Below are 16,110 nucleotides of genomic sequence, written 5' to 3'. Positions count from 1 at the left end.
TTTTCGGTGTCCCGGGGTCGAACAACGACATCAACGTGTTGAATACATCCGATTTGTATGTCACAGCGCGTAACAAAATGGCTCCGGACTCTTCATTCACCGTGAATGGCCGAAATTATAAACGTGGCTACTATCTTAGTGATAGGATCTACAACAAGTGGTCAACACTTGTTAAAGCATACCCGTATTCAACCGACCCTAAGGAAAAAAGATTCAAGAAATTGCAAGAGGCGGCTAGAAAGGATGTCGAGCGAGCTTTTGGTGTTCTCAAAGGTAAATGGAAAATTCTTCTTCGACCTCAAACGAAAGACAAAAGTGGGAAGTATGTTCATACATGTATTATTTTACACAACATGATCATTAAGAGGGACGGGAGGACAATCTCACCGGTCCATATAATGGACCCGCCAGTGCAACCGGTGTACGATGAAAGTGTGTATGCGGAGTTGATAGACGAAGAGGTTCACCATCGCCTTCGATATGATCTTACGGAGCACGTATGAGCTCAAGATTTGGCGTATCTCGATGATTAGTTTTTTTTTAGTATTATGTAATGTTTTTTTTAAAAGTATTATGTAATGTTTCTTTTTTTTTAAGTATTATGTAATGTTTTTTAGTTTTTAATATAATAAAAGGATATGTTTTTTAATTTTAATATAGTTTGTGAATTTCTTAAGTAAAAATAAATGGAAATAAAAAAGATGATGTGAAAATTGGGGTTAGGGTAAGTGGCGCCACCATTTTGGGGTGATTTGGGGAAATTTGAAGTAGAGAGTTTTTATTGGAAGATGGTGATGTGGATATTTGGGGGAGTTTGGGGTTGGGGAAAGCACTCCCTCCCCCTAATATGCCATGGAAAATTACATTACATTACATAATCCATAGTAAAAGTATAATCTAGAAGTCGACAAAATAAACACCGACGAAGTCAGAATTTTACGTTGGGTTGGGCTTAGTGGTACAATCTTCAATGTTAAAAAAGGTCTTTCGCTAGTTGCAATTGAAACCAAAAAAGTTAGTATTAAACGAATCAAACAGTTAATGAGACATGGATTTCTAATCTCTCACTTTCACACAACCCTCTAAATAAATCAAGAAACAAAGAAGCGTGACTCAAATGAAATGGGGGCTTATCACTTTGCCTAGCTAGTTGGGGGATCGAGATTGAGCACCCACCAGACCCTGTCTTAGTTCCACTTCTGAAAATAAATAAAACATTTATGAAATATAAGGTTTTTTTTAACAGCAATATGTATTATTATTTGAAAGAGCTAGCAAGAAGCTAAGAAAAAAATACAAGTAATATACCAGTATAGAACATTGGTTACAAATTAAATGTGATCGTGTATTGTATAAAATATAGGTATATAACACAACCCACCAGAGGCGGTACCATGAAAAAATTCTAAATGGGGCAAACTTATAAAACTTATGAAAAATAAATCTAAAAGGGAGCAAAATGTTAAAAACCTATAAAAAATTTTTAAAAATTTATGAAAAATTTAAAAATACATGACAAAATTTAAATTTGGAGGAGGGCATTGGACCCCCTTACCCCCTTTAGTTCCGCCCCAGCAACCCACGACACCACATAGAAATTTATCCATGGGCTGGGTCAATCACATTTACATTCACATTCAATAATATTTCATGTTATGTATCAAAATTGATAGATAAAAAGAAAAAAATACTATTGCACAAATTCAATCCTTCAATCTTCAGTCAAGTGTTGTTTTTATAAAATAATCTTAATAACAACAACAACAATAATAATAATAATGGAAATACATAATTCTTATAATAAAATAATAATTATAAGAAAATACTACGTATAATTTTTATTATAAAAAAGACGTTTCTTTTAGATAATTATTCGACGGATTGGAAATGAGGTTCATAAATAATGAAAATATCTATGAAAGACAAAATTCATTATTTGACGCTATTCTTAATTTTTGCAAATATAAGTTTGTCTTTAAGTAATATAAAAACAAAAATTGAAATATATAATGTAATGTAATTATATCACCACTTGTAATCAAATAATCATATTTACTAAAACTTTAAAGATAAGATGGTGCCTTTTATTTTAGTTCATACATAATTCAGTGGCCGCCGTTGTATAAATATAGAAAAGAATCTATGTATTACATTACAAAAATTGACCAAGACAATTGTTAATTAGAATCAACTATAAAGTATTTATGAATAAAATATTTATGAAATATGTATTATTATTAGAAAAAAACTAGCAAGAAGTTAAGAAAAGTACAACCAGCATAGAACATTGGTTACAAATTAAATGTGCTCCAATAATTCCAATCTAGGTCTTTTTATTGCCCATAACTACATAGATATTTATTGATGGGCTGGGTCATACTAGGGGCATTCGTGGTCCGGTTCGGTCCTCTTTTGACTAAATCTTGAACCAAACCGGTATTTCCGGTTTCAACATATATTAAACCAAATTAGATCAAGTATGTTGTTTAACCAGACTAAACCAAACCATATAAATCGGTCTGGTTTGCCCGGTTTGACGGTTTCAAAATCTATTTTCGATCTCCAAATAAATTATACATTTTTTCGTATCAATAATTTTTTTTTCAATTTTTTTTTATCATACATATAGAAGTTAAGAACTCTATAATCTTAATATTAATAAAAACAGTGATAAAGTTACAAATACCTTGTGTTTTATACTTACAAAATATATATGAAATATTAAAGTTGATGGAGGACTCAAGGCTTAATATTTTGATCTTTGAGTGGAAACATAATGAATGAATGAATGAAGCTAAAAAGATAGAAGGATAAAGTGAAAATAAGAAAATATGAAAGCAAAAGTATGTTTATATATATAAATTAGTGTATCTATACATATATATTTTTGGTCTGGTCCGGTTTTTTACGGTTAACACTTTGCTCAAACCGTAACCAGACCAAAGAACCCGGTTTTTCAAAATTTAAATCGTCGGACCAGAAGAACTCAATCTGACTAAACCAATCCAAATAATTCGGTTTGATTCGGTTTTCACGGTTTGACGGTTTGATAAACGCCCCTAGGTCATACACATTGACATTCATAATCACATACATAATTCATGTTATGTATCAAAATCGATAGATAAAAGAAAAAAAAATGTTATTGCACAAATTCAATCCTTCAACCTTCGGTTAAGTGTTATTTTTATAAAATAATAACAATTAATAATAATAATAATAATAATAATAATAATAATAATAATAATAATAATAATAATAATAGTAATTTCTTGTAGTATCGCACTATCGCAGTGTGAAAACTCAGATAGTATCGCAACTCCCCACTAATTTCTTGAAACTTCTATAAAAATTTAATAAAAATGTTGTTTTATATAATATAAATAATAATAATAATAGTAATAATATATGGAATGAATTAGTTTGTTAGATAATAATAATAAATAATACATAATTGATGTTATATAATAATAATAATAATAATAATAATAATAATAATAATAATAATAATAATAATAATAATATTAATAACGAGTATGGTACCCACGCAATGCGACAGCAATGACAGTGACATTGATGTGGTGGTATCGATGGATGGTGACAACGGCGACGACAGATGCGTCAAGTGGTGTAGGTATTTGATGTAAAGATATTTAATATAAAATAGTAGTGAATATCTTTTAGAAGATAACTAGCTTATTACCCACGTAACACGTGGAATTTGTACATTTTTTTTTTAAAAATTAAAAACTTTTTAAAATCTGAAAACTATGAACATCTAAATAAATATTTACAAACTTTTGAACTATAATTTTAATATCAATATATCATATTCATTGTTAAGGAAAAATGTTAATAATGTTTTCAACCATAAAACTAAAATATATACATGAAATATGAAAGAGATATTTTTATTAACACTAAGTTATAACTATACCTTTACTCTTATCAAGGGTACCAAAGGTGTTATTTTAATCCATGTACTTAGCAATCACATCAAAAAACCATGTAATATAAAGTTTTTGAAAAATATTTATAACGTCGCTGAAATAAAACGTTATTAATGGAAAGACAATATAATTGAAATATCTCGATCGTAACAATATAAAGTTTAATGTTTTATTATAATTAAACACTAACAAAAGATTTTTAAAAAATCATACAACTAAGATTCTTTACCGAGTGAAGTAAATGATATAGATTATCAAAAATAAATAGATATATCGTAAATTTAACATCAAAACTTAAATATCATATTCAATTTATCAACCCATTTATAATTTATATTTTGTCAAATATTCAGTTTAGCAACATTAGAAATACAAATATACAATATATAAAACTTTGCATACATGAAAATATATAAGTTATAACATTAAAGAATAAGGAGTAGTATTATTATAAAATTTTGGTTAATAAAGTTATTGAGTGTTATTCAATTAGGCCATTTACTAAATTAAAATGAGTTATATTAAATTGATTTATTTGTATAGAAGTAAAGTATGAGGACTAAAAATGTTATTGACAAATTCTTTTATCAATGATAATGTTATCAAGAGAATCTAATGCTGAAAAATAAAAGTTAAAGACATTAGAAATATAAATATACAATATATAAAGCTTTGTATACATGAAATAATATAAGTTATAACATTAAAGAATAAGGAGTATTATTATTATAAAAATTTGGTTAATAAAGTTATTAAGTGTTAGGCCATTTACTAAATTGAAATGAATTATATTAAAATGATTTATTTGTATAAAAGTAAAGTATGAGGACTAAAAATGTTATTGATCAATTCTTTGGTCAATGATGATGTCAACAAGAGAATTTAATGGTGGAAAATAAAAGTTAAAACTTAATCAATGACCCATATCTTTTCAATTTTAAATTAAGGGTTTTGTTTTAATACAGATTAAAGATGGAATAAGTGTAAGTTAATTAATAAGGGTAAAATGCTGATTTTATATGTCCAAAAAATATTAACTTTTTAACATAAAGGTATTTTTTTTAGTATAGATTATAAGAAAATACTACGTATAATTTTTATTATAAAAAAGATGTGTCTCTTAGATAATTATTCAACAGATTGGAAACGAGCTAGGTTCATGAATGATGAACTAATCTATGAAAGGCAGAATTCATTATTCAAATATAAGTTTGTCTTTAATTAATATAAAAACTAAAATTGAAATATATAATGTAATGTACGTAATTATATCACCACTTGTTACGTACTAAAACTTTAGATAGGATGGTGCCTTTTATTTTAGTTCATACATAATTCAGTGGCCGCCATTGTAGAAATATAGAAAAGAATCTATATATGTATTACATTACAAAAATTGACCAAGACGATTGTTAATTAGAATCAAGTATAAAATAAGGTTGAGGTAGTTTGTTTATGTACACAAGTAGCTACTACTACTACTACGTACTCATCTTATAATTAAATCATTATTACATTTATTTAACTTTAAGATGGCTGCTGAAATCATTGCCTCTACCATTCTCAATGTTCTTTTTGAGAAGCTTGCCGATGAGGCCTTGAAGAAACTTGCTCGGTCGAAAGGAATTCATTCGGAGCTTGGCAGACTAAAGGCCACGTTGACCGAGATCCAAGCTCTTCTTAACGATGCTTCTCGCAAGGAAATAGCCGATGAAGCTGTTAAAATCTGGCTCGACAGCTTCCAACATGTGGCCTATGACATCGACGATGTGCTAGATGGTTTGGCAACCGAAGCTAGGCATCAGGAGATGATGACGACACATGAATCTTCAAGCTCAATCTCCACCAAGGTAAAGAAGCTCATAACTCCAGCTTGTTGCGCTAGTTTGTCACTTAGTAATAGATTGCATCACAAGCTAGATATTATAAACACTAAGTTACAACAGCTAGAAAACAGAAAGTCTGATCTAGGTTTGATATTGGTGAAAGATGAGAAGCCCAAAACTAAGAGTAATAGAATCCAGACTAGTTTAGCAGAAGCCTCTACCATTATTGGAAGAGAAGAGGATAAAGAGAAATTGCTCCTTAAGTTGTTGGTAGATGAGCCACGTGAGGTGAAGTTTAGTGTTGTACCATTAGTTGGTTTGGGTGGGGTAGGTAAGACTACTCTAGCTAGACTTTTGTATAACGAAACACGTGTGAATGATCACTTTGAACTCAAGTCGTGGGTTTGTGTTTCTGATGAGTTTGATGTGTTTAAGATAAGCGAAACGATATTTCGATCTGTGACTGGGGAAGATAGGAAGTTTGAAGATTTAAATGAGCTTCAAATGGATCTTAGAGAGCAACTTAAGGATAAACGGTTTCTACTAGTATTTGATGATGTGTGGAGTGAAAGCTATGATGAATGGGAGAACCTTGTTCGCCCATTTCATTCAGGGGCTCTAGGAAGTAAAATTATCATTACGACTCGTAAAGAGAGCCTGCTTAGAAAGCTAGGTTTTGACCGTCTAGACCATCTTAGAAGTTTGTCACATGATCATGCTGTGTCTTTATTTGTTGAACATGCATTAGGTGTACATACCTTTGATTTATATCCGGGACTCAAACCACTAGGTGAAGGCATTGTGAAAAAATGTGGTGGTTTGCCTCTGGCATTAAAAGCTATGGGTAGGTTATTAAGGACAAAAACAAATGAAGAAGAGTGGAATGATGTGTTGAATAGCGAGATCTGGGATTTAGAAAGCGTTGATGAAATTGTTCCAGCCCTTAGGCTAAGTTACCATGATCTCCCAGCATATTTGAAGCAGTTGTTTGCATACTGCTCCTTGTTTCCTAAGGACTTTGTCTTTGACAAGGAAAAGTTGGTTCTATTATGGATGGCAGAAGGATATTTGAAGCATTCACCTGCAGGTAGCAAGTCACCAGAACGCTTGGGTAATGAATATTTTCAGCTCTTGTTATCAAGGTCGTTCTTTCAACAGGACCCTAATGATGAATCGTTGTTTGTGATGCATGACCTCATGAATGACTTGGCTACTTTTGTTGCTGGAGAGTTTTTCATAAGGTTTGACAATCAAAGAGGAATGGAAAATGAAACTTTGGCAAAATACCGCCATATGTCATTTATTCGTGAGGAATATATTGGTTACCAGAAGTTTGAGGCATTCAAAAGGGCTAAAAGTTTGAGAACATTCTTTGTGGTGTCTGGGGCGAGACAAAGTAGGGGCGCCTTCCACTTATCTAATAAGATTTTGATTGACTTGCTTCCTGGGTTAACGCTCTTAAGGGTGCTTTCTTTAAGTCATTCTAATATAAAAGAGGTAGAGTTCATTGGTAGTTTGAAGCATTTACGATATCTTAATTTATCTCATACGGAAATCAGAGAGTTGCCTGAAAATGTTGGAAATCTTATTAATTTACAGACTTTGATTGTTTTTGGTTGCTTGTATTTATATAAGCTACCTAAAAGCTTCTTAAGGCTTAATAATTTAAGGCATTTTGATGCTGGGGATACTTGGCTCATAAAGAAGATGCCCTTAGGAATTGGTGGCTTGAAAAACCTACAAACTCTCACCAAGATCATTATTGAAGGGAATGATGGCTTTGCAATAAATGAGCTTAAATAATTAAAGAATCTCCATGGGAAAACATCCATAAAGGGGCTGGAGAAAGTTACAAACGCAGTCAACGCAAGGGATGCAAACTTATTGCAAAAAAAGCTTACAGAATTAGAGTTGGAATGGAATGAAGTGTTTAGTGGTCCTCGAAATGAAACACTTGAAAAGGAGGTCCTTGGTGAGCTGATTCCTCATAGTGATAAGTTGAAAAGCCTGAAAATTGTTTCATATGGAGGATCAGAGTTCCCAAAATGGGTTGGGAATCCCTCATTTCGTGAGTTGATTCATGTGTCCTTACATTGTTGTGGAAAATGTACATCTCTACCGCCACTTGGGCAGCTACCTTCACTTAAAGAGCTGTTAATTGTAGGCATGGTTGAGGTTAAAGTCATAGGTTTAGAGTTACTTGGGACTACTGGCGTTGCATTCCCTTCCCTTGAAAGTCTAAGTTTTGAAGATATGGCGAGTTTGGAGTCATGGTCAACCAACAGTGGGGTTGTAGGTTCAGTGTTTCCATGCCTTCAAAAGCTTAAAATAGAAAAGTGCCCCAAGTTGCTTGACGTGTCAGTTGAAGCACTCCCTTCACTAAGATTTTTGAAGATTGATAGATGTCATGATAATGTGTTGAGAAGTCTGGTTCAGAAAGCTTCACTAATCACGAAGTTGAAATTAGTCAAAATTTCAGGGCTTACTAATGAGGCATGGAGAGGTGTTATAGAACATCTTGGGGCTGTTGAAGAATTAACTATCCAAGGGTGTGATGAAATAAGATACCTGTGGGAATCAGAAGCAGTGGCAAGTAAGGTTCTTGTGAAATTAAGGAGCTTGAAAATATTATGGTGTGATAGTTTAGTGAGTTTAGGAGAAAAAGAAGAGGATAGTTTTGGAAACAACAACATCATAACATCTATTAAGACGTTGGAGGTATGGTCATGTTCGAGTATGGAGCGTTGCATTTTCCCTGATAGTATTGAGAGTTTAAAAATCGATCATTGTAGCTCAATTACACATGTCTCTTTCACAACAAAAACAGGAGGGCAAAAGCTTAAGTCACTTGAAATAACCGACGGTAACAAACTGGGACAAAGTTTTTACACTACAAACATGCCAGTTGTTGAAGTGGTAGAAATTATAAGATGGCCAGATCTAAAATCGATCATTAACTTTAGTTCCTCCATTCACCTCACCAAGCTGATGATACATGATTGTGGCATTATAGAATCATTTCCTGACCTCCAGCTGTCCAATATCGCCTCCTTAAAACGTCTGGAAATCACAAATTGTCCAGGTATGGATGCCTCTTTTCCTCGTGGGCTTTGGCCTCCGAAACTGCATACCCTTGTAATAGGGGGGTTGAAGAAGCCCGTCTCGGAGTGGGGTCCTCAGAGTTTTCCGACTTCCCTTGTGGAACTGAAGTTAGTTGGAGAACAAGTGGCTAATTTTAGTCAATTGTCAGATCTTCTTCCTTCATCTCTTCCTTTTCTTCATATATCTGAATTTGAGAAACTGGAATCACTTTCGGCAGGACTAGAACACCTCACCTCCCTGCAACATCTCTTAATTCACACATGCCCAAAGTTGAAACAACTACCAAAAATGTTGTTGCCTTCACTTTTGAGATTGGTAATTTCTGATTGCCCAAAGTTGAAAGAAAGGAGTACCGGGAGAGGCTCCCACTACTGGCCCCTCATCTCTCACATCCCCTACATCGCCATCTCAAGCGGGTACTGATCATTTCTATATTTATTCATTACCATGTTTTCTTACTTTTATTATCGATATGCATAAGTAACAGATTTGAGTTTGTTTTCATTATATTTTACATGCTATCTTAAAATAACATTGTCTTCGTACTACAGATAATCAGAAATTAGCATAAAAATTTTGAGGCAGGCATGTAAGCCGTTGACTGTTACTACAGATAATCAAGGCCTTAAAACTCACCTTTATGTTTTTACTTTTTTAGAAGAAAAAAAAAAAAGTTTTGATTTGTAGTTCAAATAGCTAGCTAGCTAGCTACGGATTTATTGGGATGTTTCTAATATTATATTCTTTTTCTTTTCTTTTCAAGACTGCTGAATGATGACATAGCTGAGCTGATGTTGAGACTTATTATTGATAATCCATCACTCATTGTCACGCCCCCCAGCAATAGTGATAGCAGTAGAACTGCTGAGGAGGTGCACAGACGTTATAGTTCGTACGTAGCTGCAAATGACAATTAACAACCAACGAATAATTAGAGTTTTCGGGACGTGCAGTGGCGTTCTGCACAAATTAAGAAAACGTTACTTAAAGTTTTATTAAGTTACTAGGAGTGTTGTGCGATGTAAGTACATATAAAGAGTTGTCTCCTGCGAATAGAAACTCTAAATGAATACAATTTCAATTTTATCGAATTTTACGTATTCAGCCGTGTTTTAATTTTCTTTTTCTTCCTGCCCTAAATTAATTATAAATTCTAGTGATCTATAAAGCGTTGGGGATTACATATGGAATTTATGGGAAGTGTTAAAGAATTGCGCAAATTTATTTATTTTATCAAACCATTGATTTGATGGATTACCTTTGGTTAAATCTTATGAAGTTAATAATTAAGGTCAAAGTTTAAACAGCACGTATATGGAGAATAAACATATCATCTAGTCAAATCTATTAAAAGTTTAAATTTTGTATCGTTCAGAATCTAGTGAAGTTTTTTTTTTTTTTTTTTTTTTATGTCTATCAAAGTTAAAACAATCGACTACCCACACCGTCTAAGCCATCGTCATGTAATGGTGGCGAATGTTGCCTCAATTGAAAACTAGGCAATTAAAAAAAAAACATGGAGTGATAGATTAGTGATCACTGGAACTTAAATAAATTACTGATAACTTTTTTTATATTTGCTAAATATAGAAGGAAAAAATGTTTGTAAAAGGTAAAGAGTTCTAAAAATAAAACAAGTAAAAACTTGGTAAAAAAGTAATCAAAATCAAATTAAATTAAAATAATCTCTCTATATATATATAGAAGATTTTGTCCGATTCAAACATGTAAATGTATTTAGTTCTAAATTAAACAAGTAAAGAAACTATCAAAATCAAATCAAAATCAAAATAATAATATAAAAGATTTTGTCCGATTCAAACATGTAAATGTATTTACTTATTCTTGATAAATTTCCATAATACTCGCCTATTCACGTTTTAAAACCCTTCAAATTCGTCACCTCTTAATAACCCTCTTTATTCCTTCCCTTAAACCCTCCCTGCTCAACTTCCCTTTTTTTTTTTTTACTTTCTTCCTAAATCCTAACCATGAATACGTTACAGTACATTATCATCACCATCACATTATCCGTCATCGCCACCGTATCCTCCGGTTTCAACATTACCGATATGTTGTCGCGGTTTCCACAATACAGCATGTATAACAACTACCTGACCCAAACAAAACTTTGTGACGACATAAACATTCGAAATACAATCACTGTCCTTGTGTTTGACGACACGACGATGAAAACACTCGTTGCCAACCAGCCGCTTCCGGTTGTCAAAACCTTGTTGGGTATTCATGTTTTATTGGATTATTTTGATTATGATAAACTTTTGGATATATCAGAGGGTACCGTAAAATCAACGACGTTGTATCAAACAACAGGAAATGCCGTTGGTGAAACCGGTTATGTTAACATAACGGATTTGGTTGGTGGTCAGATCGGGTTTGCATCCGCTCAAGGATCCAAACTCGTATCTTTATATACCAGATCCGTTATGAAAATGCCTTACAATATTTCCATTGTTGAAGTTAATTCACCAATCATTCCACCTGGTATATTGGGTGCAAATACAACTTCACCGTCTTCAAATGTTAATATAACCAGCGTTTTTGAAAATGCTGGTTGTAAGACATTTGCCAGATTGGTTGTGGAATCAGGTGTTTTAAAAGTGTATGAGACCGCACAGCCCAATGGGCTCACGGTGTTTGCACCTACGGATTCCGCTTTTAAAGCACATGGGCTACCAAATTTAAACAATGTAACAAATAGTGATCTTATTTCGTTGTTATTGTTTCATGGTATTTCAAGTTACATTCCTAAAGCTAGTTTGAAGATGGAGCATGGACCGGTTAATACATTAGCCACACATGGTGATTTGTTATACAATTTCACAGTTCAAACAAATGGTGATTCGGTTACTATTGATTCTGGAGTTGACATTACGCGTCTTGAGACCATGGTTCTTGATTCTATTCCTGTATCAGTTTTTAGAATCGATAATATTCTTCTTCCAAAATTGTTGTTTCACAAATCTAGAGTTTCTGCACCTGCCCCTGCCCCTGCCCCAGAAAGTAGTACTGCTTCTGGACCGATTGCTTCATCGCCTGCCCCTGAAGCGGATACTTCACCAGAGGATTCGCCTCCTGCTCCTCCAGCTACATCAGTCTCATCATCTCCGAGTAGTGGTCTTGCTCCGGCGGATGGCCCGGCTGCAGATATGGGAACCAGCAATGCGAGTGAGGCATACAAGGGTAACAAAGCCTCAATGCTGTTGGTAGCTCTAGTTACATTATCATTTTCTGGCATTATGTCATTTATTGTTGCTTAGTTATAGTAGTAGTAAAATTTGGTTATTTTCTTATCTTTATTATGATTTTTATGATTTGTGTTAGAATTTTGATGGTGGTTATTTTGATTAGATAATCATATTGGAAATTTAAATGGTGATTATTGGGGTTTTTTTTGGAAGTTATACAACTTTCAAATCACATTTTATTTGATTTGATAGTATTTCCCTTTACAGGGTTTGCTAAATACAGCTCTTAAGGCTGTGTTTAAGATGCATAAATTGTTTGTACATTTATCATGAAAATAAGGGGGCGGGCTTTGAAATAAATATTCTTAAAACATATGGTGAGCTGCTGGGCCTCGTTTATGTCCTTGACTCGCGACGACATGGAGTTGGAGGTCATTGCCTTGCCAAAAGACTTGTGGAACCAAGGTCATCTGGTGTCGTCGTGGTCTAAATGGCACTCGACATCGGAGGGTAAAGTAAGATTTTGTTCCACTTACACGGACAACTGAACAAGTGAGGTCTGGGATTATTCTGGTGGAGATGATGTAAAAGAAAAGTACAAGTGATGTGTTTGTGCGGGAAAAAAAATGTTCAGATTACTTCTGACCAAAATTCTTTACTTAATAATAAAAACTAAATATATTAGAATACTCTACATATTAATGAGAGGTTTTTAGTTTTTACTTGTTCATGTTACTTCTGACCAAAATTCTTTAAAATTTTACCAAGTATAAAACTCGAGTTTAGAGTGAAACAGGACAACGAAGTAAGCTTGCATAATGATAAGCTTTATACAGAATCTCAGCTAAACCATCTTTGTTCCTAAATAGCAAAACCTAAAACTATAAAGATGGTACAAAGTTAAGCCATATTGAACCGATAGGATCACATCAAATTTTGATAAACAAATTCATACAAAAGGAAAGAAAAAAAATACCTTTTCACAACCCTATAATACTCATTCCTTATTGGATCCATCATTTGTTGCTTCGTTAAATGATGCAGCCAACATTTCTGCAAGGCTAGGTTGAGAACTAGATTGCTGCTGCTGTCTTGGAGGTTCTGAAACTCTAGGTTTCTTTGAATTAACAGAATGTGGGAACCATTGCTGCTTCTGTGACTTCCAAACTACAGGTTCTAGAGACTTCCATGGGTCTTCCACCATTGACTTGTGGAAGAAAAGACCAGGCTCATCTTCTGCTGACACATGATCATGGGCTCCACCCCTTCCCCGGCCCCGTCCTCGTCCTCCACGCGGTCCTGACCACTGACCCTTACCTCTCCCATAACTTGGATCCTGGCTCATGTTATTTCCGCGCCACTGACCTCTGCCTTGATTAGAACTAGTGGGGTACCCTCCTTGACCAGGGCCATAGTGGGAACTATTCCTGAATTGAGGTGCAGGCATCCGGTAGCCTTGTCCTGAACCATTACCTGGGCTGTTGGTGAAGCGGGGACTAGGGTAGCCACCTTGTCCTGAACCATGGGCTGGACCACTGGTAAAGTGGGATTGCGGACTAGGGTAGCCGACACTTCCTGGACCATCGTAACTTCCAGGGCGAGGACTATTTCTGTTCCAACTCATATTTTGATAATCAATGTTTGGGTTGGGGAAATTACCGCTTTGTGGTCTGTTGGATGTATAAGCATAGCTCGGGTTCACATACTGTCCATGGGGTTGCTGCATTTGTGGACGTGGCGGGTGGTTTATATGGGGTTGGAAAGAAGGTAAGGGATACATTTCATTGGTCCAGGGCCCTGTAGAACCAATAGATAAGTTTGTATATCAGTCAGGAAAGCAATTAACTGCCTGCCAAATCCTCCCAGTTGTAATTAACAATGAGAAACATGAGTGTAAACAAATAAAAGAAAAAGGCGAGATGAGTCGAATAATATTAAATCTCCTAAATCATTTTATACAAAGAATATTAATGAAAAAGATTAAATTTGTAATCTTATCGACACACTAAAGCAAGTTGAAATGCATGCTGCAACCTACTGTATATAGCATGAACGTTATCAACTCATAATACTCTTTCCAAAAACATTCAGAAGTTATGTCTTTCCAATTGCTTTAAAAGTGAAAAAACCAATCTAATCATCCTACAAGCTCAAACTTTCTCTACATGTTTTGTCAGAATAATCAATTACTGAGAACTTCTTAATTCTAATGCCTCTAATCTATCTTATTATTAACCAAATATAGATTCAATAACTTCCTGTTTCCATGCAAAAAGAAAAATTTTACACAGGTAAAAACGACCACCGTTTGTTAATTAACTTAGGCAAAAAGAATGATAAATTATGAAAATATATAGAGGCATACAGAACACGCGAGATGGCACACATGTTATAAAATAAAAATTTAATGATTAGTATATAGCATTACTTTGAGGTGTTGATGAATAGTCTTGTGATATCTGAGGGCTGACCTTGCTACTCTGCTTGTTCCCAGAATACGCTGCCATTGGGTCCGTGTAATAGTTAAAGCTCTGAGCAAACGTGTGCCCCTGAGTGTTGGAGTTGGCTGTGGATTCAACAAGAGGATTGGATAGACTAACAGCTGAATGATCACTCCCACCATTATGAGTTGCTGCCCCGCGTGAAGCTTCCATACGCATGGCTTTTAGTCTTTCTTTTCTTTGTGCTGACTCCTCCATCGATCCTGCTGTAAACAATCCTAGAGATACAGAGGTTACACATTTACCTACACCAATCTATATATATATATATATATATATATATATCATTTGCAACATATAAACTGATTGAATACACTGATTATTCCTACAGAATAGGTTTTATAAAGAAACGGTATCTACCCCTAGACTACATTGTTTTAGTCTATTTATAATGCCCAAATTTTAATTCTCAAAGTATTATCACAGTTTGTTTAATTAAGAACACTAACAGCTAATGAATCAATATTAATATGCTTGAATTTTCATCAACATATATACACATCGATGAATTACAAGGAGTATTGAAAGAAGCCACCAAAATCGACGCTTAAACACTAAAATATCCATATACCTAAATACCAATCAACTTGAATTAGGGTTTAAATCATAAAAGGAAAAAACATATCAATACAGGTATTATTATATATGTATGTATGTATGAATCAGAAAGAAAATTGCTAACCTGTGGATCGATAAAGCTGCAAAAGAAAAAGAATCAAAATTTTCAAGAAAGGGGATGTCTGAAGGTGTTTTTGTTCGTCGGGAAATTTAATTTAATTTCATTATTTGGCAGTAACAAATTTGTATTATCGGTCCTTTGGTGATGCAAAAGGATAAAATGATAAAAATAACCCTAAAGTATTTAGTATGTTGGTTTTGGTCCCAAACTTATCAAACACATAAATTCGTACCATGCATCCAATGGGTTATTGTTAAGTGAACCTTTTTTGAATAATCAAATACGAAGTACTAGCTCCGGCGTTCAGTTATCTTGTTCATGGAAATCAATCTTTCAAACAGATCCTTATAGATATTAAATAAATAGTGAATTCATATTGAAATTCAACAAGGTAATTAGATCTCTCCTACCATCAACATCTAAATGTAGAAATAAAAAACTATACGATGTGTAACAAATTAAAGAACATGTGTTTTAAGCGTATTTTTTTTTTTCCAAATGTGAACCAATTCGTAATTTTGTGATTCTTCAGAATTTTGTTTTTTTCTTTTTGATGCCATTCGAAATTACAATAATATACACACAATTATGAATTATGCATTATTCGAAATTTGATCCACATTCATGCATTTTTGCTGATGTATTATCAGTTATTAGGTCATTTCATGAATTGATATGTATTGATGCAGCATTTGTTACTGTATTATAAATTTGACAGAACGAGTCGTAAGTATTTGAGAGTGATCAGCGTAATGGAGAAGGCTAGCACTATGGATTACATCAATAAGGTGTTTCCTACAGGTCGATCAGTTCATTTTACCTTCTGTATGTATGCATATATGC

The 16,110-nt window shown here is 33.7% G+C and overlaps 4 protein-coding genes across 5 annotated transcripts; 3 read left to right on the top strand and 1 right to left on the bottom strand.

Annotated features, from left to right (window-relative positions):
- The first annotated feature begins 5,418 nt into the window (after positions 1–5,418).
- LOC122599019 (putative disease resistance RPP13-like protein 1) lies at positions 5,419–9,969 on the top strand. Its single transcript, XM_043771465.1, has 2 exons — positions 5,419–9,294; positions 9,642–9,969. The coding sequence occupies exon 1, from the start codon at positions 5,483–5,485 to the stop codon at positions 7,577–7,579; it is 2,097 nt and encodes a 698-aa protein (XP_043627400.1). The 5' UTR covers positions 5,419–5,482; the 3' UTR covers positions 7,580–9,294; positions 9,642–9,969.
- LOC122601904 (putative disease resistance protein RGA4) lies at positions 7,943–9,301 on the top strand. The gene has a single exon (XM_043774638.1). The coding sequence runs from the start codon at positions 7,943–7,945 to the stop codon at positions 9,299–9,301; it is 1,359 nt and encodes a 452-aa protein (XP_043630573.1).
- A 900-nt stretch (positions 9,970–10,869) lies between the features above and the next one.
- On the top strand, positions 10,870–12,159 carry LOC122601903 (fasciclin-like arabinogalactan protein 10). The gene has a single exon (XM_043774637.1). It carries the CDS (start codon positions 10,870–10,872, stop codon positions 12,157–12,159), a length of 1,290 nt encoding a protein of 429 aa, XP_043630572.1.
- Positions 12,160–12,987: 828 nt separating this feature from the next.
- Positions 12,988–15,360, bottom strand: LOC122600064 (protein SICKLE). Of its 2 annotated transcripts, none has more exons than XM_043772719.1 (3): positions 15,271–15,360; positions 14,516–14,806; positions 12,988–13,884 (listed from the first exon to the last, which is right to left on the bottom strand). In XM_043772719.1, exons 2-3 carry the CDS (start codon positions 14,784–14,786, stop codon positions 13,085–13,087), a joined length of 1,071 nt encoding a protein of 356 aa, XP_043628654.1. In that variant the 5' UTR covers positions 14,787–14,806; positions 15,271–15,360; the 3' UTR covers positions 12,988–13,084. The 2 variants fall into 2 exon arrangements, with proteins under 2 accessions (XP_043628654.1, XP_043628655.1); XM_043772720.1 differs by having other exon boundaries at positions 14,516–14,794.
- Positions 15,361–16,110: the final 750 nt, after the last annotated feature.

Source organism: Erigeron canadensis, chromosome 5 (genome assembly GCF_010389155.1).
Source record: "Erigeron canadensis isolate Cc75 chromosome 5, C_canadensis_v1, whole genome shotgun sequence".
Classification (NCBI taxonomy): domain Eukaryota; kingdom Viridiplantae; phylum Streptophyta; class Magnoliopsida; order Asterales; family Asteraceae; genus Erigeron; species Erigeron canadensis.
The sequence above is the reverse complement of the archived record's forward strand: the minus strand, read 5'-3'. Positions and strand labels throughout refer to the sequence as shown.